Source organism: Polyodon spathula, chromosome 15 (assembly GCF_017654505.1).
Source record: "Polyodon spathula isolate WHYD16114869_AA chromosome 15, ASM1765450v1, whole genome shotgun sequence".
NCBI classification, from domain to species: Eukaryota; Metazoa; Chordata; class Actinopteri; order Acipenseriformes; family Polyodontidae; genus Polyodon; species Polyodon spathula.
The window spans coordinates 1,249,302-1,276,185 of NC_054548.1; the positions used below are offsets into that span (position 1 = coordinate 1,249,302).

General features: G+C 38.3%; 1 protein-coding gene across 5 annotated transcripts in view; it reads right to left on the reverse strand.

Moving 5' to 3' along the window:
• The window catches only part of LOC121327953 (ephrin type-A receptor 3-like), a 99,299-nt gene that overhangs the window by 13,087 nt on the left and 59,328 nt on the right, over positions 1 to 26,884 (reverse strand). For 2 of the 5 annotated variants that reach the window (XM_041272329.1, XM_041272335.1), the window contains exons 4-13: positions 24,756 to 24,911; positions 20,439 to 20,780; positions 13,826 to 13,950; positions 10,813 to 10,975; positions 10,515 to 10,617; positions 9,964 to 10,028; positions 7,303 to 7,428; positions 4,860 to 5,045; positions 2,628 to 2,689; positions 491 to 700 (exon numbers count right to left, since the gene is read on the reverse strand). In XM_041272329.1, coding sequence (XP_041128263.1) covers positions 491 to 700; positions 2,628 to 2,689; positions 4,860 to 5,045; positions 7,303 to 7,428; positions 9,964 to 10,028; positions 10,515 to 10,617; positions 10,813 to 10,975; positions 13,826 to 13,950; positions 20,439 to 20,780; positions 24,756 to 24,911 — 1,538 coding nt within the window. The remainder of the gene's footprint in view (positions 1 to 490; positions 701 to 2,627; positions 2,690 to 4,859; positions 5,046 to 7,302; positions 7,429 to 9,963; positions 10,029 to 10,514; positions 10,618 to 10,812; positions 10,976 to 13,825; positions 13,951 to 20,438; positions 20,781 to 24,755; positions 24,912 to 26,884) is intronic. The other 3 variants (XM_041272330.1, XM_041272334.1, XM_041272331.1) reach the window with 3 other exon arrangements.

A 26,884-nucleotide genomic window follows, 5' to 3' on the forward strand; every position in this document is an offset into this window, starting at 1 on the left:
TGGGATACGGAAGACTCGAGTACTCAGTGTAGTAAGTCTCCAGGTAGATAGGGTGGAGGATGCCAAAGTAACTGCAACCCCAGCCAAATTATACAATTCTGCACTCATCTTTCCAAACAGACGCTCTATAAAATAAATACACTCATCTGCTTCATTTCCCCTGCAAGCTCACACACTCGGCAGGAACAGGAATATTGCTTGCAATTAATCTGAAGGGCAAAACCTGCTGAAAGAATCAAGAAGACACAGGGATGCTGTCGGAAATGCTGTACGATAAACTGTAAAATAAGAACCGGCCTGCTGTAACTTTGAAAGACTGCGCTAGGTACTGTCAGCTAACTTCTGTTAACGGAACTGTTCCTTTACCTCAAGAGACGTCTCCGTTAAAAAGTCAAATGGTTTTTAATATCAGCCCAAAGCCAACACAACCCTCTTCAGACATCAATGTGGGAGCTCAAAGGTCCACGCTATATAGTGAACGAACACCTACCCGCGTCGTGTAGGCAGCCTCAGGGTCGTCCTCCAGCACACGTGACAGCCCAAAATCAGACACCTTACACACCAGGTTGCTGTTGACCAGGATGTTGCGAGCCGCCAGGTCTCTGTGAACGTAGCCCATATCAGAGAGATACTTCATCCCAGAGGCAATGCCGCGCAGCATGCCCACCAGCTGGATCACAGTGAACTGGGCGTCGTGATTCTGAAAGGGAGGGAATTAGAAATGTATCATTGCAATAAGAGCATTTGTATTTATTAGTTCAGAGCCACCTCTTGGGGTTCACAGGTGCTATAGGGATACTTTAAATGAATCATTCTTTGTGACCACTTAAGGGATTTTCCGTTCCATTCCATTCTGTGAATATTTAATTATCCTCTCATGTGTGTTCTCTGCCCTTCTCGTTCAAATGTTTCTGTATAGATTGTTATTTACTATGGTCTTCCACTAACAGTCTTTATCAACCACTGGGATGCTTCTGAAAATGTCTGAAGTAAGATGGTGGTTTCAGTGGCAATGCCAGCAAATACATTGAAAATCTCAATACAAAACAAAGTTGCATAGGGCACACAAATTACAGCTGCATACCCTTAGTGGAATCATCTATATATATATATATATATATATATATATATATATATATATATATATATATATATATATATATATATATATATATATACATACACACACATACATACATACATACATACACTGATGCAAAAAAGAAATGCAACACTTAGGTCTAACATAGATAGCAAACAAAATCACGGAAAACTGTCAATATTAAATAATTACAAAGTTAGTATCAGATATGACCTCCCTGAGTATTAACACAATCCTGACAGCGTTGACACATAGACCTGACCAGCCTCTGGATAGACTGCTGTGGGATGTTCCTCCACTCCTCCTGTGCAGCTGCAACCAGCTGGTGAAGGTTGGCTGGTCATGGTTGTCTCCTGTGGATGGCACTGCTGATTTGGTCCCACAGATGTTTTGTTGGACTCAGCTCAGTAGAAAAAGCTGGCCACAGCAAGACCTCTGCATTGTTTTCTTGAAGTCGTGCAATTGCAATCTTAGCACTGTGTGATCTTGCATTGTCCTGCTGGAAAATCAATGCTTCTGGATTGGCTTTCAGGAACGGAAAAACTGTTGCCTCAAGGACTTCGTTAATGTATCACTGAGCAGTAAGGTTGCCCACAATCTGCACCAAAGGTTCCTTGTGTTAAAGGAGATTCCTTGTACAATGGAACAGTCAGCATAACGGTCCTGTCCCTCACAGAGATGGTTTCCCAGTTTTTCTGGACTAGTCTGCTGATTGTTGAAGCAGAACATCTCATTCTCCGGACAACTTCTCTTATAGACAGGCCGCCTTCAATCAAATAACGCTGGTATAAAGTATACTTTGATTTGTGTTGCGATGCAGCCCATACTGAATGTCTAGAATTATATGAATACCTGGTAAATGTGCCTTTGTGACAGCTGGTGAACGCGTGTTTGTCTGGGTGCATGCAATTGTGTGTGTGTGGGGGGGGGGGGGGGGGGGGGATTCACCCCAAAACAGGCGGCAGGGAAACTGAACCAGATGAAGGTGACAGGTTTCTTTGATGAAGTGCAGGCTTCAAAAAAGAGCAGACAGGAAATTGCTGTATAACTTTTCAACTGCTCTGGAACCCTTTTCTCAAATACACTGTACAGGCACACATGGGATACAGCTCATATGGTTCCTGTGAACAAAAACTCTAGTTGGGTCTGGTTTACTTAATTTTATGAGTTGATGAATTTCATAAAACAAACCCCCTGAATAATCTGTGGTTACAACCTGAAGGCGAGGGTTACGTTCTTACATGAAATCCTGGGTCAAATCAGCCAAATTTCAGATTGCAACAGCACCTTTACCAGGTGTTTATTATGCATTGCTCCTTCGTAGCTTACTTGACTTACTCTTTAGTTTTGCAATGCATGAATAATAGAGCTGCTTCTTCTTGTAAACATAAACTACCTCCCTGTAAGTGATCTTTGCAATCATAACATCAAGTCAAATATCAATAACAGTTATGTCATTGAAGCAAAGATTAAATATTTGTCATATAGCCAGAGATGCTAACAAGTTTAAAGATATCATACTCACTCGTAGAAAACTGTCTAAAGAACCATTTTCCATGTACTCTGTGACAATCATCACTGGTTTACCTAGAAGAAAATGAAATATAATACATTACATTCACACACTGCAATACAACTTCCCAGAATTCCATGAGTGGCACAAAACAGTACAACTATCCAAAACATCACATGTTGCATTTGTTTCAATGATGAAGCCCTGTCTTTATTGACTACTATGCCATAGTGTTTCAGAGCACTGCTCTGAATTTATGGTTTATAAAACTAAATTAACACATGGTTCCTATAAAGTGAGCAATGGTTTAACAGCTGTGGCTTGCTATCTTTCAAATGGATCCACTGTATTTCAGACCAGTGAGCGGGAACTTGTCCTTTGAAAGAGTCTAGGATATCATCTACAAATCTCCAGGCAACCCTCGGCCAATTCTTGTTATTCATGAGTTCCTACAGCAGGTCAGGAATCGTAACAGTGATTTACTGGAGCATACAACTCAAACTGGTTTCCTACAGGATGAAAAGAGAATGTACAGAAGAATGTATAGGACTCTGGAGTCAACTTATAGGTTGTTGACACATTTATTAGACCTGCACCAGGGCAAATTACTTTCCCACTCATCAACACTGCTTCATTTCACCAGATGGCAAAGTGTAATGACAATATGTGACAACCAGGAGCTAGCTACACATCACTTGAGTAGGGATAGCTTGGTATTGGGTTTTGCTATGTGCAGTGTGTTTGTAAAAGAGGGCAGTGGCTGGACATGTGCTCTAAAAACATCCAGCTGCTGATCATTTTACACATCAAGCTGTAACATGTAAACAGCCACCAGGTGTAAACACAGCAGATGCCACTGTCCAGTTGGCAGTTTTCAGGTATGTGATAATGTCGTTGCCAGCAGGGGTGTTATAGGTGTCAGGTGTATAGGTTGTTGTATGAGTTTAGATTCAGCACTTACACCCTTCATTAAACCACTAGCCACTGCCAACCAGGTCAGTTATTAGGCAAAGCATGTGGTTGATTAATGATATAAAATGGGTTGAAGGGGTGTGGAATGGTTAGGTAGTGTAAGATTACCTTGGTTAAGGTATGCCAGTGGGCTTTTCTTTAAACTAGTATGGTACAAGGTATAATTTGTTAAATTGAAAGAGCATGGTTTCTGTTACAGGTGCTTCTTTCAAAGCTGCATGTGAGACCTATTTAGCAAACATGACTGCATGGCAAGAAATATTTATACAGCTATTATGTTAGTTATAACAACTTTAGTACTACTGAAAAAAGAAAAAAAAAACTTTATATTAACTCTATGCTGTGGTAATTGATGCAGTCAAGTGTGTTAACATCCTGATATTATAGCCATCTACTATCTTTAAAAAAAAAAAAAAACTTTTGATTTTAGACCCCCCCCCGCCATAAATCAACATTGTGTGTGAAAGAATAATTGCACTTCCACAAGGATCTAGCTAAATAAGAAGCCAAATATAGCTGGTTAAATGAAGTGTGAAAGTCTTTGGATTATTAAGAATTAACAGAGGCTAAGCTAATAAATCACTCTGCATCAGCAGCTCTGCAAGCTGCATGTCAAGCAGATAAAAACAAAGTTGTTCTCTATCTGCTTTCAATCACAAGCATATGCTCAGTCTGCAAAGTCCTTCTGTTGCTAGGAAGAGCAAAAGAACAGCAATCTGCTCTCATTTACAACAACGGCACACATTATTTATAGAAACAACTTGGTGAGCTTGTGATACCAGATATATTAGGCAAACAGTTTTCAGTTTACAACCCGTTATTTATACAAAACTGAAAGCGGGAGCTTCCTCTCTTGAAACATTCAGGTAGGAGTGGATTTCAAAATGCTTTAGTGCTGTAACAATAGGAAATTCAAGCAGCCTCAAGCTGTGCTTTGTGTTGCAGCCAGTAAATCTGATTGTGGGTTGATCCCTAATAAACCAAAATTAGCTGGGTCAAAAATAAGGAGACAAAATGAATGCTACCAAAATCTTGTTGGCTTAAATATGGTTTAAATGCTAATTAACCTTATTTGCAAACCGGTCCTTAAAAGGCATGCAGAAAGAACAAGTGTTCACAAGATAGAACAGATTGCTTAGCCAATCAGGGGTCAGTAACATGAAAAAGTAGGTCAACACAATCTATGTTCACAGAATGTGGACTCTCTACTTATGCAAGTATTCCTTCAGGTGTGTTTTTTTTAGAGTCAGAAACATTCTGGGCCGCACTTACTTCTGGTGACCACGCCCTCCAGCCGGATGATGTTGGGGTGCTCAAACTGGCCCATGATGCTGGCCTCGCTCAGGAAGTCCCGCCTCTGGTTCTCAGTGTAGCCTGCTTTCAGGGTTTTGATTGCCACAGAGATCTCTCTCTTAGAGGGCAGCTTCAGCCGGCCACTACACACTTCTCCAAATTCACCTTGAGGGGGAAAAGCACAATATTATATATCTATACTGTATATAATGTAGTGCTATAGACTTGAGCACAGCCTGTTTCAAACTGTAAATATGACAAAACTAGTTACCAAATAACACTTCTGAGTTTGCCATTTATATCTGTACAAATTGCCCAAATAACACTTAAAAGATGTGAGAGTGACTCCGTTTCCAACAAAGACAGTAGCACAGTATGATTGTGGCGTTATTATTCCTGAAAAAATCCATTTGACCATGACCATTTCTTTTACCAGAATTTGTGTTTACAACAAACCTCAAAGCGCAGTGCCAGTGAGTGTCATTTTACTGTAATTAATTGGGACTATGCTAATATTTTTGATGTCACGCATCATAAAAAGTATACTATTAATCAAACACACATTGTTTTAAAAAGGTGTTTGCAACAGCCTTATAAGATTTCGGAATGGCATTATAGAAACATTCCAATTTTACTAATCATGATAAACGAAACTGCAGCTTATCTATTACTTACTACTTATCTGTCATCCTTGATTTTGATCTGTCTCCGAGGATGGTTAAATGCAATTATTCATTACATGAATCCCCTACATTCCCATTCTGGGTTCCACAAGTAGTTGTATACATAGCCAATGCCACTCACACATGCCACGAGGTGTTCCACATAATCAGTCACTTGCAAGCAAGCTGACTCATCTCCTGCAGGGTATAGAACATCTCAATGACCTCAACTGGATTGCGATAGCTAAGGTTACTTCACTGTCGTATCTGTTGTATCTCCTTATTTTAGAGGAAACTCAAGCAAGCCAAAAGCGATATACAAGCGAGCCCATTATACAAGGGGTGTGATTCAGGAACAGCTCAGTGATGCATACACAGGGCGAAAGCGATCCACAGGTTGCGCAGTATATATCATTCGATTGTTGGTAGCGGCAGCAATGCGTCACTTCTTTCTTGACGGTGTCAATAACAGTGCCTCTCCATAGACCCAGCGGGTTTTGAAAAGCACAGCGGGAGACTTTGCATGACTCAGCATGTCTAATGGCTTGATCTCAATCCAGTTAAGACCCAATGGACTGACATGGCCTCTGTTTTGTAAATATGCTGAGCTCAGCAAAAACAATTTAGTTTGAAGCAGGGCCCTGTGTGCATTTTTAACAAAGTACAGCAAAAGTAGAACGCAGAAAACAATGACAGTTTAATGCCAGTTTTAAAAAAAGGTATTCAAAGTAATCATTTGCTAAAGATGAACATAGTTCCTGATTTAAGGATTTCTTAGGGCACATCGTTTTCAAATGGTAATCGGAAAGTCAATGAAGGAAGAGAAAATCAAAATGATATTGAAGGCCAATTGTTTTGATGGAAAATAATCTGGCTGTAACAGTACTACTTGTGTGATTGGAAGAATGTTGTTTGTAATTATAAAACTGCAAAATATTTTTTGCACTTTAAATAATAACTGAAGTTGAATATATTTTACGCTAGACAAGAGTCACAATGACGATCTCATTTCTAGGCTCTATTTACTGGAGTTAGAGGAACTAAAGACTTCATTTCATATTTCATTAGAACTTGGCGTATCACTTGTTAATGCTGACATTGTAACATGCCACAGGGATTATGAATCTGAGCACTGATTAGAGAACAGGTGGGTTACAATTGCCTCATTAAAGTGAGCCAAGCAGCCTATTACTTAAACCCCTGGGGTAGTCTCGAGTGCAGGTGTGTATCCTCAAACTCAATGCAGTCCAAATTCGAGTCTAGTTCGAAAGAAATGAGTAAATATGTAAATATGGCCATCAGGGATTGTGATAGGTTGGGAGTGCAGATAATGAAGTAAGGTTCAAAGTATCCCGTGTATGATTTTGTACTGCCTGCACAGGGGTAATTATTTTGAGGTTTGGATTTTAAGTAAAGAAACAAAGCAATATCCACAGAGGAGAGCTGGGCAAAACGAAGCTGCAGCTGACTAAACAAGAGTCTCTCTCCCATGGGCCCCCCTACCTGTTTTATATCCCTGACATGACCTAAAGCCTCCGAAAGCCCATTGTCATAACCTGCTAGAACAGAGCCCAGAACTCAGACCTTTTAAAGGGACACAAACTGTACCATGACACTGCATCCAAAACATTGTAGTGCATACTACATTCCTTTTTCAATCTTAGATACCAAATGGGTCTTCATTCCCAAAAATTACCAATCTGATGTTTTCATTTTTGACTGGGGCTATTTTATTTGTTTTAGTAAGATTGGTATTTCACCTGCTCCAACCACTTTATCGATGGATATGCAAGAGGAGTTCAGTTCCTTAGCAAATTCATGGATAGCCTGATTGGGGTCCTCATAAGTGTGTGGGTCCACATATGTCCTGAGTCCTGGGAGTTTTACTGTAAAAATAATAATAAAAAAAAACAAAAAAACAGGATGAAATCAGACAAGGGCTGTTTAAATCTCTCTTTAAAATGTAGCAAAGAAAGGCATTCCACTAATCAGACGCAATACAACAGAAGGGAGCAATGAGAATCATTAATTAGACAGTGCTTTCATGTGCAGTCAAAATCCTACCTGTAACCAAACTCTCAATGAAACGTTAATTACACACACATACCATGGAAAAGTGGGAAAGGGGTGACGTCACTTACCTAAAGGCTGTTTTTTTGTAATATAAATATACAGGATGGGGGTACATGTATTCACTTTCATTCTTTTTAAAGTAGGATCTCTTCACATAGTTAGCAAAGATACAATGTTTAATGCAGCTGATCAAAATTTAAAAGCTACCACATTTCCAGTCAATGCATTCTGCAACTTGTTGCTCAACAAACAGATTCAAAATATTTCAATCAAGAACCTAAGTCAGCTTTCAAACAAAAGGGCAGGCACTCATCAGACATAATCACTGAAAAGCCACTTTCACACAGAATCTGTCCTCAATCTTTTTTTTCAGATGCAATTATGGCACGATGTTCTTTATTTTATTTTTTAGCATCGCAGTCCTGGAATTGTCCTCTTCGTTCATTCATCAAGATGGAATGACACGCTGCAGATGTTCTATTGCAATTTTTTTTTTTTTTTTTTTTTTTTTTTTTTAATTGAGGGAACTTGGATGAATCATTTCCTTAAAAAAAAAAAAAGTTAATCCAGTTCATTCAAGAATCATGAGCGCACCTGGACTGGAGTGTTTGAAAGTGGAAACAACAATCATCACTTCAGCACACTGTAAACTGGTGGTCACTGCTGGGAGTGTGACGACTGTGCATAGGGCTTGAAGGCTGGACAATAATTCTGCTTCACAGTAAGATTCAGGAAAGTCACAAATAGCATATTTTACATCTCTTATAAAAATATCATGGTTATGTCGGTAATTCAAACAATTAAAGTTAACATTGTGTAACACAATTTTTGTTCCTGGGTAGTAAGTGTTATTTCCTAATTGCTTATGCCTCAAAGGTATAGAAAATGGCTATTATTCCCCACAAACTTTGCTTTTGTGACCAGGACAGTGATATTTCAAAATATCACTATTTCCAATGAGAAAATGGGAAAATGTGTGTTTTTTGTTCACATAAAGTCAGAAAAAAACAACATATGAATCCAAATTAACATGTATTTATACTAAAGTAATACAAAAATGACTACAAAAGATAAAAGGTAAATTTACAGTATAATTGTAAATCTCGAAAAACTACTCACTTCTAAATCTTTTGTAGTCATTTTTGTATTACTTTAGTATAAATACATGTTAATTTGGATTCATATGTTGTTTTTTTCTGACTTTATGTGAACGAAAAGACACAAAAGTGCCCATTTTCTCATTTGAAATAGTGATATTTTGAAATGTATCTGTCCTGGTCACAAAAGCAAAGTTTGTGGGGAATAATAGCCATTTTCTATACTTTTGAGGCATATGCAATTAGGAAATAACACTTACTACCCAGGAACAAAAAAAAAAAATAATAATTTGTTACACGGTGTAATCACAGAAACTATTTCCTGACTTCCATACTCCTGGGAAAGCATTGTCTCTTCTAGTCCCTTATTATCTCTCCAGTTGAAAAGATCAGTGTGGTGCAGTGGTGTCGCGGTGAAGACTGGCCAGAGGCAGAAACAGCAAACATAGATTCAGAAAACTGCAACTCAACTCTTTAGCGCACTGTTATTTCTTAATAAACAAAGAGTTTAAACGACAACCCAGATCCAAAAACCATCCAAAATCCAAATAAAACCAAACAAAACCAATCAATCTCGGTGCATCGGCAGGGAGCAAAACCTGTTGTGACCTTAATTAAAACCATGTGGCTGTGCAATGGGTTGCCATCTTCTAAAATCCCCCACTGTTGATCCAAGATGGCTGGCAGCCACAAAAACACATGTTTTAATGTGCAGGGCCTCTGCCCTGTCACAATTGGTTTCTTTCTTAACCAAACCAGAACTATGTTTCACTAAGTAACTACAGATTTCAACACTGGAGAGGTCATTTTTAAAGTCACACTGCGCCAGTATAGAACAAAAAAAGCATTTTTCGATACTGGAGGGATTATTTTCATGAACAATTTCCTCTGCTGTCTGTAATTTTGAAAATAAGTACTTTAGGCTTTCTTTCTAATATGCAGGAGTGACTGTAGTGACAAAGTTCAGAGCTTTCTGTTACAGTTAGCGTTCAGTAGTTTCCATTTAATTGATGGTGCTGCAAATGTATCTTATTAAATGCTTGTTAGCTTCAGCTCTTCAATATCCACAGCACCCCTCACTGACTGTTAATGTCAGCCCTATCTCTGCAGCCTGTCACCTGCTGTGTGCATAAGGAATGTCAGGTAAAGCCCACTGCTGAATGCACGACATTCAGAGGATGAGGAGTCAGAGGATAGTAATAGATTGACAGACACATTCCTGGATAATTGCAATTTTTAAAAGAAACGTACAATGATCATTTCCAAACTGAAACCTTTTTTCATCAGTGTGTTTCGACTTGTTATGCCCACAGAATCTGCAAGAAACCAAACACAATAGTTCATTAAGTATCAACTCTAAATATTGATTTCTTATTTATAGAAATCTGTACAAATGATTAAAGCTGGGTACTCCAGGGTCACACCTTGACGGAGGGGGAGGGGGAGGGGGAGGGGAGAGGGAGTTCCTCTCAGAGCTGTTCTGCATTATACTACAACCAGCAGTATGTGTTTCCATGCTAACTTGCTAACTAGGGGTATTGCATGCAGAAAACAATAACATACCCAGCACAAGCCCCAATTCTGGTACCATGAAAAACAATAATTTTATAGCCCTATTCTTTTTAGTGAAAAGAAAATATTCCAATAATATTATAAACACTAGGAATGTGGTGCAGATTTCATGTTGACAGAATGCTTCTATTTAAAACCGGTAAGACACCTCCTTACTTTTCTAGTCCCCAGAGTTTGCCACTAGTGTACAGTGCCTTTGTATCTTGGACAGGGATGTGGGTGGGACTCACCTGCCAATCAGGACGTACCCCACCACAGTCAGCAGGATGATGGCTATAGCAGCTGAGATGGCAATCATCACCACCTGGCTGTTTTCACTGGAGATGGAGAAAGCTGCAGGAAGAACACAGCAACATATCAGTACCAGGTGTAACTATGCATGATAACATTGTAATTATGTGTAATTACACATGTATTCACTGTACAACCACAATGTAAATACACAGTAATGAGAGACACTCAATGTAAAGAGTAAAGAGTGAAAGTTTAAAATGAGAGTAACATAGCTCAGACGGATCCAGTACTTACAATCCGGACTGGTTTCAAATCCGAACTTGCGGCTGCTGCCCCCGTACCCTGCCGCAGTGCGCGCTCGGATCTGAAACAGGTACGTGGTGTCAGGTTTCAGCCCGTTGATCGTTACGTTGGTGCCTTTTGATCTCAGGATAGTGTAACTTGTCTCTTGTTCCTGCTTTATGGAAAACAAAACAAAGCCAAGGCAAGCATATTAAAACGCAATAGAAGAAGATTGGATTACAGGCCTGGTACCAGTCAAGGGGCTGCTTAGAGGAAAATCAAGTTGCTCGCATGTGGGGCTGGACGACTCTCCACAGCAATGTGTATATCTAATCAGGTGCACCCAGGAGAAATGCTTATGCAAGTTGATCAATTGCCAACTTTAATTTTCTTTGTCTTTGCTAAAGAGCTCTGCTGTACATCGATTCTTTCTACCAGCAAAGTGATTTATTGTCCTACTGTTCTTTCAAGCCATTGTTTCCAGATGTGTAATGAAGAACTAAAACAGGTACACTAAACTAGAAAGAAAAATCTGTTTGGTAGATAATGAAGTCACTTTGTTAAAGCCGTATCCAAACTCCCGTAAACGCTTCCTGGGAATGACAAATCTTTTCATTTCCATACACTTCGTCATCATTAAACATACGGCTTCCCAGCTGCGCTTGGCCAGGTGTGTCATGGGTTTTGAGTAACAGTATGTGTAATCACTTCCCAGGCACTTCCTAAGATCTTGATCATCAGTTTTATGGTGTAAGCTGTGATAATGTAAACATTCAGTAGGTGGCAATGGTGTATATACTTAAATGTTAAAGGTATGTGTTGACACACTTTCCTGGCTTTTAACCAACTCTACCTAAAATATGAAGCACTGGGTCTTGCACAGTTAAAACTGTAGTGAATGCGCTATTCAGTCCATGCCTCACACTTGTTTGCATCTAACCTGCAAACCTGTTTTGATTGCTTGCAACAATCATGCGTAATGAGATTCCTTTATCCATGCACAAGTACAGTGGACTAAAATGAACACCTGTTTACTAGATTACAGGATTTTCATTTTATTGTTATTATCAGCTTAGTGTGGCACACTACATAAATAATCGCTCCTTAATAAATAATAGTGATGTAAGTGCCTATTTCACTAAAAACCTTGCAATGTAAAAGAAGTTGTGATTTTAACAAGTATTTCAATGTGTCTCTGACTGCACAGGTATTGAGGATATGGTGCAGGGCCTCTGGAAATGAAAGTTGCCTCTCAGACTTGTTTGAACATACTCGGTGTTTGGAATTTGTAATCAGATCTGTTTTTCAGTTATTCCATCCTACCTAAGCATTGCTGGTTTGGTAAACTACCTGTGCCTAAGCTAACGCACCAGGGAATGACAATGTCATTTAGCAGTCAGGATATAATACAGGAACATTCTTGATTCAAACTTGAAATACGAGAACAAAACCTAAACTCAGAGCAAATGATGGTTTCACGCTGTTTATATTTCCAAGTTCTGTGCTATACATCTTTTCCCTATGCAATCTGCAGACTCCCACATGTTTACTTTTTAAAGAGCAAAGTTTATCTAAATTAGTTTAGCTTCATTTTCACATAATGACGGTCCCTACATGGTTTCAAAATCCAGTGTATAGATTCTGTACTGGTACAATAAAATAAATTCCTCACTGTTTAATTCGCTTACATTTTAATTTCTTGGATATTATCTGCAAATATAGTTACAGCCTACGAGGCTAAAATTATAGATTTAATATAGTCTCTGAAACAATTCCAAAATCAATAATCCACTGACTGGAATGTGCTCATGTTTTCATTAAGTTAAATAATTTTTTATATATATATATATATATATATATATATATATATATATATATATATATATATATATCTATCTATCTATCTATATCTATCTATCTATCTATCTATCTATCTATCTATATATCTATATATATATATATATATATATATATAATATATATATATATATATATATATATATATATATATATATATATATATATATATATATATATATATATATATATAGATATAGATATAGATAAAATAAAAATTTGCTGCATTCATATGAAACATGTTTTATTAAAACATTTAATAACTTTTACTTGAAAGTACCAAATATGATTATTTTTGAGCCAGACTCATCTGCATTCATAGTTTTAGAGCTTTTAACCTCATCTCATCACAGCGACAGAGGACAGGGCAGAATCCATAACAGCAGTGTATCACATAACCCTGCCCTTTACGCAATCAACACTAGCAATTCCTTTTGATTGGGAGGTTCTGGTTTAGTTGCTGTCTTGTTTGAGGCGAGGAGGGGCTGCTTATAGTTCTCTATAAGAGCTGAACCTATGTCTCTGTGAACGTGTTCTTGCTTCACCTCCAGGATGTGGTTCAAACTCAAATTGAGTGCGTAGTATCTTTTCCAGTTTCACTTCACAGCACTATTTTATTTTATATTTTACTTTATTGTATTGCTCTTCTTGCTGTTTGCCCATTAATACAGCTTCCCCTTTTCCAACCTCATGTTCGAGACCAGAAGTTGAATAGTTGTCTACATCAGTTACCTTAGTTCTACTTTTCTCATGAAATCTAGTATGGGTACCTTGTTATTATTTGTTTTACGCAATAACATTTTCCAAGATTATATCTAGTATATATAGTGTTTCACCAGTGTGTTGTATTCTTTGCAAACACAGTGAAGTGTTTTGAGTGTGTCATCCTGATAAGTCTTGCTGTATTTTTTGATTGAATCAAAACTTCTTTCTTAAACTCATATAAAGTGCCATGCACTTAACGCCTATTGTGATGAATGAAAGAGGACTAAATCTACTATGTGGAAAACAATAAAATGACTTTTGGATTACACTGTATATCAGACAAGAAGAGTCAGAGCAACCTTTTCAGAACCACATGAGAACTCATGGGCATGCACTGAGATTCTCTGCAGCCCAGCGGTTAATGAAGGCGGTTCAAAGTGAAAATGCTGCTGGGTTTCCCCACCTTCTCGTAGTATTTGACCTCATAGTCCAGGATGATCCCGTTGGGGCGTTCTGGCTCCTGCCAGGAGAGGGTGATGCTGTTCCGGGCCGTGCGGTCCTTCCTAATCACAGTGACTGGTGATGGAGCTGAAATTAGAAACAAGATGACAAGGCAAATTCACTTTATCGGTTTTCAGAATCTGTCCCCTAATGTTTCCAGGTGTGCTGCTCCTGAGTGTAGCGCTGGTTCACTGACACCCTCCCAGCAGCTGCAGAGGAGGGCTGGAAGCACATGCTTAGAGGAGCCTCGGCTCTCGAAGCACAATTAAACGTTCTATTGCTCAGCTGTCTCGCTGCTCCAAAGGATCACATGTTTTCAATCTTCTACTATAAATCACATTAGGACTCGATACTTTCTTTTTTTTTTTTTTTAAGTTTTACTGCTTTGAAAATTGCAAAGCACTAAAACTGTAAAGACATCTGACTGGCCTATGTTTCAATTTATTAGACCACAGGAAAAAAGATGTTGTTCTTTGAAATGTTCAAGTTTTGCTTGATTGTGATTTTATTGCCTTTAAAAAAAAAACAGGGCACATGAAGTACACATGGACGGATTACTTAAATTGAGACTTACAATTATCCATCCATTACTGTAATTCAAAGTCCATGTAAATATAAAAAAGGAGACACTTCTTACTCAATGTAAAAAAATACACACAAAAAAAGTTATATTCCAATTTTACCATTAGTTGATTAATGTGATATCATTTTCATTTTCTCAATATTTAAATCCTTCCCTTTATTATCCCATTATATTAACACAAACTGATGCTGTCTCAAAGGTTTCAGCACTGCTTGAAACCATGTGTTTTGTTCAATAGTCTCTTGTGCCATACTACATATTGCTTTCCACCTTTGCTTTCAAAGCCTCACACACACACTTCTGGCATTCAAGTCTGTTAATGTGTCATAACGAGAAGGGTATATAAGCACTCTATTGATTTAAGTATGAAAATAGTTCATTATTAATAAGATAACTTATTGCAACAAATCAACCAAACTCATCTGAAAAAGGTTTAACAGAATGCATTATTTAGTAATGATGCTTCCTGAGAATATTGCCAATGAAGTATAACAGCAAGGCAGGATTAGCTAGTTGTTTAAGATAGGCTCTCCTGGCTCTGACTTGCGTAATATTGGAATTATACATGACACACTGAAATTGAAGGAATTTACTTGGCATGAGAAAGATAAAAAAAAAATCCTAATAATAAAAAAAATCTGAATATTCCCATGATAACAGCTTGATTATTTTAAAAAGGTGACTCCCACAATCCGGTCAGAATAAACCCAATTAAAACTCAGTCTGCGGTCTCCAGCATTCCAACACTGAGTTATAACATTCTCATTTAGCATGAACTCCCACAGCTGGTCTGAACAACTATGAGCTTTTTATAACTGCTGCAAATGCTTTCTCCGGTCTGCTGCTCGTGGAAAGCAGATACTCGTACTGGTACTATGAATTGTATTGTTGGATGAATACTTGCCATCTGGTCTTAAATATAGTTAAAAGTGACTTTAATACATTATTCCTATAAATATTTTGCTGGGCTAGAGATTTTTCAAATATCGCAGAAAATATAGGACCTGAAACATGCATAACTTATTATATTACATTGATTTATCAGGGGTACTTTAACTATTTTTCTAAAGAAAATCTTTAAAACTACTCTATTTTAAAATTACTCTTTTAAAGAGCCAAACTATAACAGCAAATGACAACACGTATGGCCCTAAGCACAAAAGGAATTGTTAGCTAAGGACTGATTATTTTAAAAAACAGTTTGATTCATTACATTAAGTGTGCAGTTCACATTAGATGTTTAGGGTTAGAAGCTTGTTCTCATTTTTTTTTAGCTATGTTTAACACACAACAGTCCATAAAGTGTTGTGAATTGGGCCTGTTGTTACATTTTAGCAGTAATTGATTAATTCCAGCATGAGAGCTATTTCTGAAGCCTCTGATTCGATGGATAAAAACTTGGATGCAAAGTTTGATGTGTGGGAATGGGTAAAAGATGAAATTCAATCGCCTTGGATTTGCTCACAGCATCAACATAATTTGTTCTTCAGTCTAGTGCTGTTCTTGTATTTCTATGACTAATGTATTCCTTTAACAAGCCCACAACAGAATAATCCACATGGTTTAGATCAGGTACACTGCGAAGACATTTAACAATATCTGTGTGTTTTCACATTGTGGTTTACTGGTATATGTCTCAAAGACAACGCATAAGAGATGTGACACATTTTAAGTTCTTTTTAGTATACAGCAGTTCCTGTCTCTGGAGAACTCAGCAAACGGATGAAGTAATTATGCTATTCTCAATATAAACAACAACATGAAAGCAACCATATACTGGATGTGGAGTCACCTGTGCTCACCCTGTACTTGTAAGCCCCTCTGCAAATAAACCCAAAGCTCTAACCTTCCCAGAATAGTGCAAGCCAGACTGTACATTTAAACCCATACATTACTGTGTAAGCATCCTCTTATAAACATCCTGTTTTGATGCTGTAACCAGATTTGTATTTATGTGCTTTAATATAAAATAGCATATTGCTCTGTCCCTTGACCCGTGTAGCACTGCATTTCCCGTTCTGAATGAAAGCAAGGCAGGGACAGTGTTCACTGTGTACCCTAGATGTAAAGGTAAGGATTTGCTAAAGCTTTCAACTTTTTTTCTTATAATGAGAATGAGATGTTGCATCTCAGTGGGCCTCCCTACATAAAAATAAAAAAAAATTGGCATCTTTGTAAAATATCATTGACATAATAGCCAAACAATTTGTACAATATTGAATAATCTCAACCACATGGCTTTGAGGTTAGCACACGTGCCTTTGTGGAAGGGGGCTCTATAATCATAAGCTGGGCATGGCTCTGTCAGAAATGTGCCTTTAGCGCGGGGTGGGGAGGTCAAGGCGGCACATGGTTTAATGCAGTCATCTACCTCAGGAAAGCCAGGGTTTGAATCTGGTCACAAGAGAAAAGAGTTCTGGGGTCTCTGTAGGCAGCCATCTTCATTACAAAACCACTGCACTCAAAGAAAAACGAATACTTTAATTAAACTTACAGATAGTAAAATAACAAATGAACAGTCTTTTTAACAAATGAATAATCATTTGAAATATAAGTAATGGGATAGCTTTGGGGACAATTCCTCTTCTCCAAACTCCCAAACATTTATTTTGGAACTTAACCATTAACAGCTCTGACAGCACAGCCCTTCCCCTGTTGCTCACAAACACCATCCTGGGGATGTTTCCAGGTTCCTCATTGTCCCTGAACTAGTGGTTATATTTGGTTCCTTCTTCCCTGGAGGTGAGGAGAGCTCTCCAACTTATCTGGCAACACCTCCTTAGGATAAGGTATAATTTAGGCCTCTCAGAAAAGTCTAATAAAAAATTCCAGTGTATGGTATGACATTACCAGTAATAATACCAGAAATTGGCTGCAGTTAAAAAGATTCCCTCTGATTAATATATATATATATATTCTCCCTTTCCCGGGAGGAGGGAGCTGCGTCTTAGCTGGTGTTTGATTTCGTGTCTTGAGACAAGAACGGGATACTGACATCTTCGAGGGCCTCTCGTAAAACCGCACTGACAGAAAGTCCAGCTGCAGCACTTAGAGAACGGATTATAGCTTCACACATCCATCTCCTCGTTCCATCTGCATTTTATAGGGTCTTAAAGGTATTTTGATTGTTTGTCCAAATGCAAGGGAGTTTTCTAATTGCAGAAAAGGTCGTAGCCTTTCACATTTCCTATGTGCAAAGGAGGTCTTTGCAGCAATAATAAAATATCCATTTAGGTCCTGTATTTGTTTACAGAGTAGAAAGGAAGATTTGAAGAGAATAATCTACAAAAACTGTAATGCATCTTGACACATTAGAACAAATGTAATCAACGGGGAAATCTGAGAGGAGGCATTGTTTTGTTTTGTGGTTTAGCTTCGTTGGAAAGTTGCCTTAGGAAAATGCAGTGGTGCATGTTTATTTATTAAAAGGTATCCTTTTTACAGGGAAACCCTTTGATCTTGGACGGTTGTATCCCAGCTGCTCTGTTTCCATGCTGGTGGTGATGGAGAAATAAGAAAGAGATTGAGCCTGGACACCAGTTCCTTCTCTAGTGCAAAGTGCTTCAGCAATTGAAGTCGTTCACAGGGTCATGGAGTTTGTGACCCCACGTTATGGAAATCCCAGCGCCGTCTTGCCATTAAGCCTACCCAATTACTTTTGCACAAGGGAATAAAGTTTCCTTATAACACCTCTATGTTCTCAACCTCGGTCTGCAAACCAAAAAAATAAAAAAATAAAAAAAACCTTCCTCTCTGAAACCATGATATTTACAGATGACCAGTCACAGTTTGTCCAACAGGACACCATTGCCAACTCCGACACATTCAAGCTGTATTGCAGCCTGGGCTCACTGTGAATTCTGCAGCATTACACCACGGTGTGGAGCTTTAGGTTATACATAGTGTTATATGATCATAGGAAAGGAAATGCTTATATGATCATTATTTGCAACAACTAGAAGTGTTAGTGTTTTTTTTAGATTTAGCAAGTAAGCATGAAGCTGAGCATTTTAGGATTTCAGTAGAGATCAAGTGCATTAAAAGGAATTTTGGGTGGCTTTGGATTAAGATGTTTTAGGTTGGATACCTACCAGGGTCTCAAGTTTTGTACTGTATGAAGTTAGCCTTACTTGGGTAACACAATAGTGTCACTTTTAGCTCAGTAGCACAGTTTCTTATAGAAAGGAAACAGGGGATGCCAACTGTACCAGCTGATTAAAACTGTTCCCTGGTGAGTACTAGGAGTAACCTTAAAGGAGAGTCCTAAAACCTAATACTCATGGAAACAGTACGCCATTACTGTAGTGCCTGTCCTCCAGTAGACAATTAGACATGTTTGCCTGAGAGGAATGGAGTAGGAGGAGTCTGTGAGCAACCTACAATGAGTTTTGAAAATCTTGCTTCCCAGATTATAACGTGTTAAATTCTATATGAATGATTAAATCCATCTATACTGGGTGCCAAAAAAATATATCTTTTGATATTCCAAATGCATTAAAGCACACACATTAGCTGAAATTATCATTTAGCAAAGGCATTTTCCCATTGCAGTGTTCTTTGGCTAACAGAGACAATATTCAATCCAAACTGAATCAAAGTTTAAAGAGAGAACATTGATGATTATTGTTCTATCAACAACAGATAAAGACAGAATGTTATCTTCCTTTTATTTATTTAGTGTTAGTGTTGGAAGAAAACCATGTGGTACCCGGCCCTTCCAGAATGTAAATCCCCAGTCAATAGAGAATGGCAACTAGAGGCAAGTAACTGTTCATTGATAAAACACACATGTATTACACAGAGATGACTGATCATTTCCATAGCCTTTAGACCTCCCTGTCCCATTTTAGACTCCTTAAATCACCTTAAACCTTTAGCCTATCAAATCTGGGTGACAGAGAACCAGACAGCAGCCTATAAAGCAGTCAGGAACAAACAAAGGCATGGAGACCTTAAGGGAACTGAACACCAATCAGTAGCAGATGCATCTGACAACTAAGTGATGGTCCTTCAGACAGAGTGGAGACTGAGGTTCATCCTGATGATACAGACATGAGACCAGCAGCTGTAGTTTCAATAATATAACGAGTTTCTGTCCAGAATCTTGACCTGGTTTAGACATACCTTTCTGAGTGATCAGGAAGGCAGCTGCTATCTCAAAAGGACAGAATCACGAGTTCCATGCTCGCAGGAACAGGATGGAGGGCCCAGCATTAAAAATACTAGATTGGAAACACTATATACACTCATAGCTTTCCCACTGAACCCATCCTACTAATTATATTCTCTCCACTGTAAAGAACCAAGAACCACACTGGAACAAGACCTCTGTGACTAAAATCGTCTATATTGATCCAAAGAGCACATTTCTACACTGGTCTCGCAAACATGCCTCAAGCCTGCCCTGGAGTGATCTGTTAGGGTAAGGGAGGAATTCAGTTCACGTAAAACTGTGTAGTGGGGTTTAGTGAAGTGCTCCAGCAGTGCTCTAACTTAACAAATCATATACCCGTTCCTTCCATCACTATCATGAGAGCCGACCCCATGAAGAAATGGTGCTGCTCCAAAAAAGCACCAAATAACTAAAACAATACCTGTTTGCAATTTTTAAAATGTGAACACTGCATGGAATGAAAAAGAAAACATCAGTTCTATTTATTATAGTTGCTGTCTGTGTTTTTATTTTGATTATTTTTTTTTTTAAATGTGAACACTGCATGGAATGAAAAAGAAAACATCAGTTCTATTTATTATAGTTGCTGTCTGTGTTATTATTTTAGTTATTTTTTTTTTTTTTAATGTGAACACTGCATGGAATGAAAAAGAAAACATCAGTTCTATTTATTATAGTTGCTGTCTGTGTTATTTTTTTGGTACTATTCAACAGCTACTATAAGGATAGCATCACCACAATGCCAATTGTATCCCTGTGTAAAGCACGGGAAAATCACTCCGTGAATGCATGGAGAGAAGTATTGAAAAGAAGACCCACCCTTACCAGCTTGGTTGGTGGTAATGGTGACGGCGGCACTCTGCTTGAGTGCAGAGCCCTGCTCAGAGACGCCGTTCAGGGCCTCGATCTCGAAGGTGTAGGTGGTGTGAGCCAGCAGGTCGGCCACGGTCACTGTGGTGTTGGCGAGGCCGACACGGCGCGGCAGGAAGCGCACAGCCCCGCGGCACGGCTCACACTGCTGAGCGCTGGCACCACATTTCTTACACACCACGCTGAACGTCACATCCTTCCGGCCCCCTGTGTCTGCAGGCCAGGTCCAGTCCAGGATGACCGAAGTCTCGTTGATGTTTGAAATGACGTTCCTCGGGGCGGAGGGAGGTCCTGCAATTATAACACACGGGGATTTCAAATTTAGAACAGACAGAAAACAAATCCTCAGCTGAGATGGCTTGAGAAGATTCTCCAACAAGATCCATGTGTATTTTTGTTTTTGTTTAAAAATATATATTGAGTGATACAAAACTTCAAGTAAAAAGTATTTTACCTGCATTTTATTATTTACATTTAGTTTTACCTTTACTGTAAACCTGAAATAGTTCCATTGAAACTAACAAGATTGTTATTGTAAAAAATGCATGCTGGAAATAATGAAAATTAATAAAGCACAATATTTTATCAAGAAGATTTTCTCAGATTAGCGAATGATGTCTGAGGTGTCACATGATAATCCATGCTCCTTGTGTACTGCAATAAGGCAGCTTAAAAAAGAAATTTTGCAGAACAGGCAGCCTGCTGGCTTCACAATGACTTTACATTGCAGACCATTTAGTTGGACATAAAACTGAAATGTTTTCATTTATTTATTTAGTTTAATGTTGAACATGAGCAACAGAACGACTGTAACTACATTACTGGCATTGCTTTAGGAAAAAAAGATTAGGATTACATGACAAAAGTACAAATAGTCATGTTTGCCAAGAGCCTCATTAATGCTGGCCATTTATCCTCTGCCAGGCAAAAATATGATGGCACTGACTATTCATGATACACAATGACACAGTAAGAAACACAAGAAGAGATTCAGCATTATGAACCATGTAATCTACTGCTCCACCCAGAGGAAAGGGTCAGCTTCCTAACGCTCTTCCATCTAATTCACACTCACTTTGCCAGGAGCAAGACATTTTTGTGGGTGCTTTTGGATTGCGATGCTTGTTAAACAAACAAACAAACAAACAAACAAACAACTGAAACACGCATGCACCCTATAATGCTGAATAACACTGTGTAACAAAAAAAAAATATATCAATATCATATCAATCCAAATTAACATGTATTTATACTAAAGTAATATAAAGATGACTACAAAAGATTTAGAAGTGAGTACTTTTTCGAGATTTACAATTATACTGTATTTACAGTATAATTGTAAATCTCGAAAAACTACTCACTTCTAAATTTTGAAATATCACTGTCCTGGTCACAAAAGCAAAGTTTGGGGGGAATAATAGCCATTTTCTATACTTTTGAGGCATAAGCAATTAGAAAATAACACTTACTACCCAGGAACAAAAATCGTGTTACATATTATAATATTCCACTGCAGAGGGACAAACTAAATGTTACACCGGCTCTGTGCAGTCGGATTGTGTTTATGAATTAAGGTAAACCTGGAATTAACTACTTTGTTATGCTATAAGGATGAGACCAAACCCTTGAACTGTTTATTAGTTCCAAATATCCACATGACATTCTACATCAAATGGTACTGTGTAGATATAATACATGCCACTAGTATTAACAGAGACAGACAGCTGATCAAGTTACCTCAACCCCTGGAGAGTGCGTCAGCGTGATACGTCGATGGTCCATGATGATCTTGGAGGTATTGGTAGCTTCTCTATCTGTGTATGCCTCTATGCCTGGTATTTATACAATAGTAGGCTCAGACATAAGTAACTACTGTTTCTGTTATCTTACTAATTATAATAGAAATGAGCTATTCAGTTGTTACTCCATTCAAGTGCAACCAACCACTAATTTTACAAGGTTAATTTTGAGCAAATGTCCCTATCCCGTACATTTCTGCACATTTTCTCTCCTATAATTTTAAACCAATGATTACCAATACAATTTATTTCATGTGATTACCAATACACTTCCACACTACACTTGCAGGTGTCCTAAAGGTAATCTGCAGAGACAATGCAGTCCTTGCATCCTTGTAGTGCAGCAAAGCCCTTTCTGTACAGAGGGGCACAGAGATCCAAAAGGAAAGTATTTCATTCTAATATACTTACAATAATGGGATTGCAAACCGAGAGGGAGAAACATTAGTCATCAAGATACAAATAATGATTTAAGGGAGCTAGGGTTCTTTAGCAGGGTTTTTGGATTGTTTTTTAGCATCCAAAAGGATCTCTTTATTCACAGATTATCCTCTGAACCTTTAGAGTTAAAACAAGCATCAAGGAGATGGCCACACACACAGAGACATTAAACTGAACAGAGAGGCCTGCAGAATGTATTGCTTTTGGTGTATGGCACTGTGACAGAGACAGAATGATTTTTGATGATAAATCTCTCTCCTGACCTGTGAGGGCACTATGTAAAAGGAACAGAGTGCCCTGGACTGGATGGCCACACAATTCATTCCCAGGGTTAGAAAGAAGTCGGTCATCTAGAAAGGGTGCGGAGCTACAATACACAAAATCATTGACCTGGAAGGGAAACAATGTGGCAGCCGCAGACTGGAGGAGCAGTTGTAGTAGTTAATCAAAGGATCATGATTGATAGTACAAAACGGGGCGTAGCGAAGTGATCTGCTCCTTGTTATGGTTAAGCTGAACAGGAAGGAGAAACATGTGTTGTTATTGTGAATGCTTTTTTTTGTTTTGTCATTAATAAATATACTGTTTGTTGTTATTTAGACGACTAACATGATCCAGAGCTATCGCCAAAGGCCAGCACTAAACCTGGAAAACACTACACATTGTTTTCACGATAAACTGTATTTGCATCACGAGCACTAGAGCATGCACTGTGGAGTTGTGTTTATGTTTGTGTTACGTGTGGGTGTAAAAAGATTAGGACTATTATTATTTCAGGACCAACCCGTGGATTAAAACAAAGCAATACATTGTTATTATTTACTGTCTTTGGGTCATCAGACCAATTGCATTACAAAATTAAATATCATTGCACCAGGATTATCGTTGTCTGTCTGTTCATTAATCACTACTGCATTCCTGCACCTGCATACAGTTAAGCACTTTGCCACAGGCAATGAGAATATGAAACTGGCAGGCAGGTTTGCAGTTTGTTATACAGATGCACCGTCAGTACGTTGTGACCTGCTTCACCTTGTGGGAAATGAGATTTCATTGACATTTCTAGCAGCGTAAAGAGAGTTGTCAGTAAGTACTGTAATAATAGAATACACTGTCATAGTGTAACAGATTTGGAACAAATACAGCATCACTGCCCAAAGCAAGAAGAAATACGTATAGGCTGCACAATAATGGCACATGTCTGCAGTTTTTGACATTGCAATCTAAATACATTACTCTACTACTACTATGAAGCTCATTGTTACCAATACTGTACAGGAAACCCAGTAAGAATATACCTCAGAAGAGTTACTTGAATAGCTGACAGAATTCAAAAAAAGCTTCTGCACAGAAACCAGATGGTCGAGACAAGATCATTTCACAGTTTGAAATGATGGGTGAAATGAGTGATGGGCAATGCGTGATAAGAACATATTTGGGATGAGCTTATACTTGTGTTCTCTCACTCTCACAACAGGCTAGAGAGCTTCTTGGAAGCCGAGGCCAGTGCCACTAGGTAAAGCATGTCTAGTTTTCAGTATATACTGTACATGCATTTCGAATAGTTTAATGGTCTTGAGATGAAGACCTGTTGACAAGTTAGCTCAGACATTTGCAGACACAGGCTTACTTATACAGGACATGTTCACATACATTCATAAAGTATTCTAATTCACTTATAGCAATGACAGCTATGATAGATAACATAACATGTTTTGGTTTAAATCACATACACACAAACATACTCCAATACCTCCATATCTAGTGTCTGACTCTTGACTACATCCCTATTAGGTGTGCAATTCATATCCAACTATAAGGACACATTCCCATTTTCACCTCAGCAGCACCAATGAAAGGGACAGTAATTAATGTGTTCCTGTATGAGGCACGCAAGTGCTATAGTCACTGTCCTGCTGGTGAGATTTCATACAGGGCTTATTGGCTTCAGGAGCAGTGAAAGGGGGCAGCGTGCCTCTGGCATTTATAACAGATGACTACTACAGTCCATTATGCAATACTCACTGGTGCAGGCCATGGAGACGGGGTCCTTCTCTGCGCGGAAGTAGTTTTTCTCGCAGCTGCAGTGCACAGATCCCTCCTGCTGGGTGTAGCTGTGTGGAGGACACTTTGCACACTTTGCGTTCCCCGGGAGAGATTTGTAGAACCCGGGTCTGCAGTCTGAAAAATAACAAGCACAAAAGGGCTGGGTGAGGGTTAGGGTTAGGGTTAGGGTTAGGGTTAGGGTTAGGGTTAGGGTTAGGGTTGATTGAGTACATTTTATAACCACATGCATAAGGGACCCATCACCAGTTCTCAAGGAATAATGTAAGCAAAGCAGATTTATTTTCTTACACACCAAAATATGTAATCTTGTGTAATAAATGTAACATTCTAGCCATGGACTATGGCCATGAAAGTATGAACTGTATTATCACAAATAGGCAACGTGTGTCTTTTTTATATATTTGTGTCCAACTCTACTTCATTGCCCTGGGCAAGGGAGTAGCAAACCAGCATTGATTGCTGAATGTCAGATGGCTTGTTCAGCTGGGGATGTCTATATGTCTTCAAGCAGAGCTACAGTATGGGACTGGACCACCAGCTCTTATCTCCCTGGGTGATTTATTATTATTTCTTCTTCTTCTTCTTCTTCTTCTTCTTCTTCTTCTTCTTCTTCTTCTTCTTCTTCTTCTTCTTTGATCAGGGGGTGAACTATGCATCAACAGCTGCTGCAGAGTCACTTACGATAAGACCTTGGTTTTACGTCTCATTCGAAGGACTGCTTAACGCAAGTAGGATTTAAAAACCCTTGAGACACACTACCCATGAATACTTGAGTCAAATCTACATATTTGGCTTTGAACCAAAACCTACAGTTGGACTCAAATCCACAATCTACCGAGTTCGAGAATACTTGCCCTTCAACCTTCTGTTACTGCTTGCACGTCTTAAATTATAAAAGCTGTATTTTTCCTAAGAGAATGTAATACATAAGTGGATCAAAGACTCGTGGGTGCTAGTATCCAGTGGATATCTACAATACAATAATGGGAAATTAGGTTTCAATTAGCACAGAGTCTCAGGAGGCCCTGCCCTGGGACAGTAACAAATGTAGCTCACACATACCAGCTCCTGGTATTACTGTACACTCCAGAGCATCAAATGCAGCTCTCCATTTCCTTGGCAAAATCACTAACATTGTGTTAATACAAAACACATGATGCAGTGGGCAAAATCTCCGTGGTGCTGTCAAAGGGTGTCTTTCCCTTAAACTGTATTAAAATACAGTATACATATATCATATATATATATTATATATCTATATATATAGATTATATATTATAAATATATATATATAATATATTATATATATGCATTGAACAACATTTTTAGTGCAAAAAGCATTTTGTCGAACGTTGTTTAGTAAAATTTATTAGTAACTAATCATATAAAGATAAACACATGTAACTTATTAGTCTGTACATAATGGCTAACTTGTAAAGAGAAAGTGACCTGAACTCTTTCACCAAGAGTGTATCGGAAAGGTCACTTTCCATACTCTATGGGTTCACTTGCGGTTATTGAACTTGTAAATTTAGTTAATTAATGACAGCGGAGTAATAATAATAATAATAATAATAATAATAATAATAATAATAATAATTGTATCATTTACTACTAACCAAACTACCCAGATCCTAAGAATATGACCTGTATTCTCAATTGAATTGCTTGGGAAGGTATTGGAATGTTCACCTGTCATAATAATCTCTCTACAGTTTTATTGTACAGTGCAGATCAATTTCTTTCAAGGGGAGTCACGATATACAGTAAAAATAGATTAATGCTATATAATACCAATGATCTCAGTGTTTGATACACAGACCTAATTAAAAGGAATAATTCACCCCGCCCTGTTCAAAATAATTGCTTAAGTAACAGTATCCTCAAAGTCTACCATGTAATTCAGTATTGTGTTCTCAAGGGAAATACAAAGTTCAGATCATGCAATAATCAATAAGCCAGGGTGCTATAACCCATGCTTTGTGCTGCAAAACAGCAACCAAATTAAAAGCTTTCATAATCGCCATTCATACTGCTCTATCACAAAATACCCTCATTCATAATTCAAGTGTCTGCACCTCCTCTTC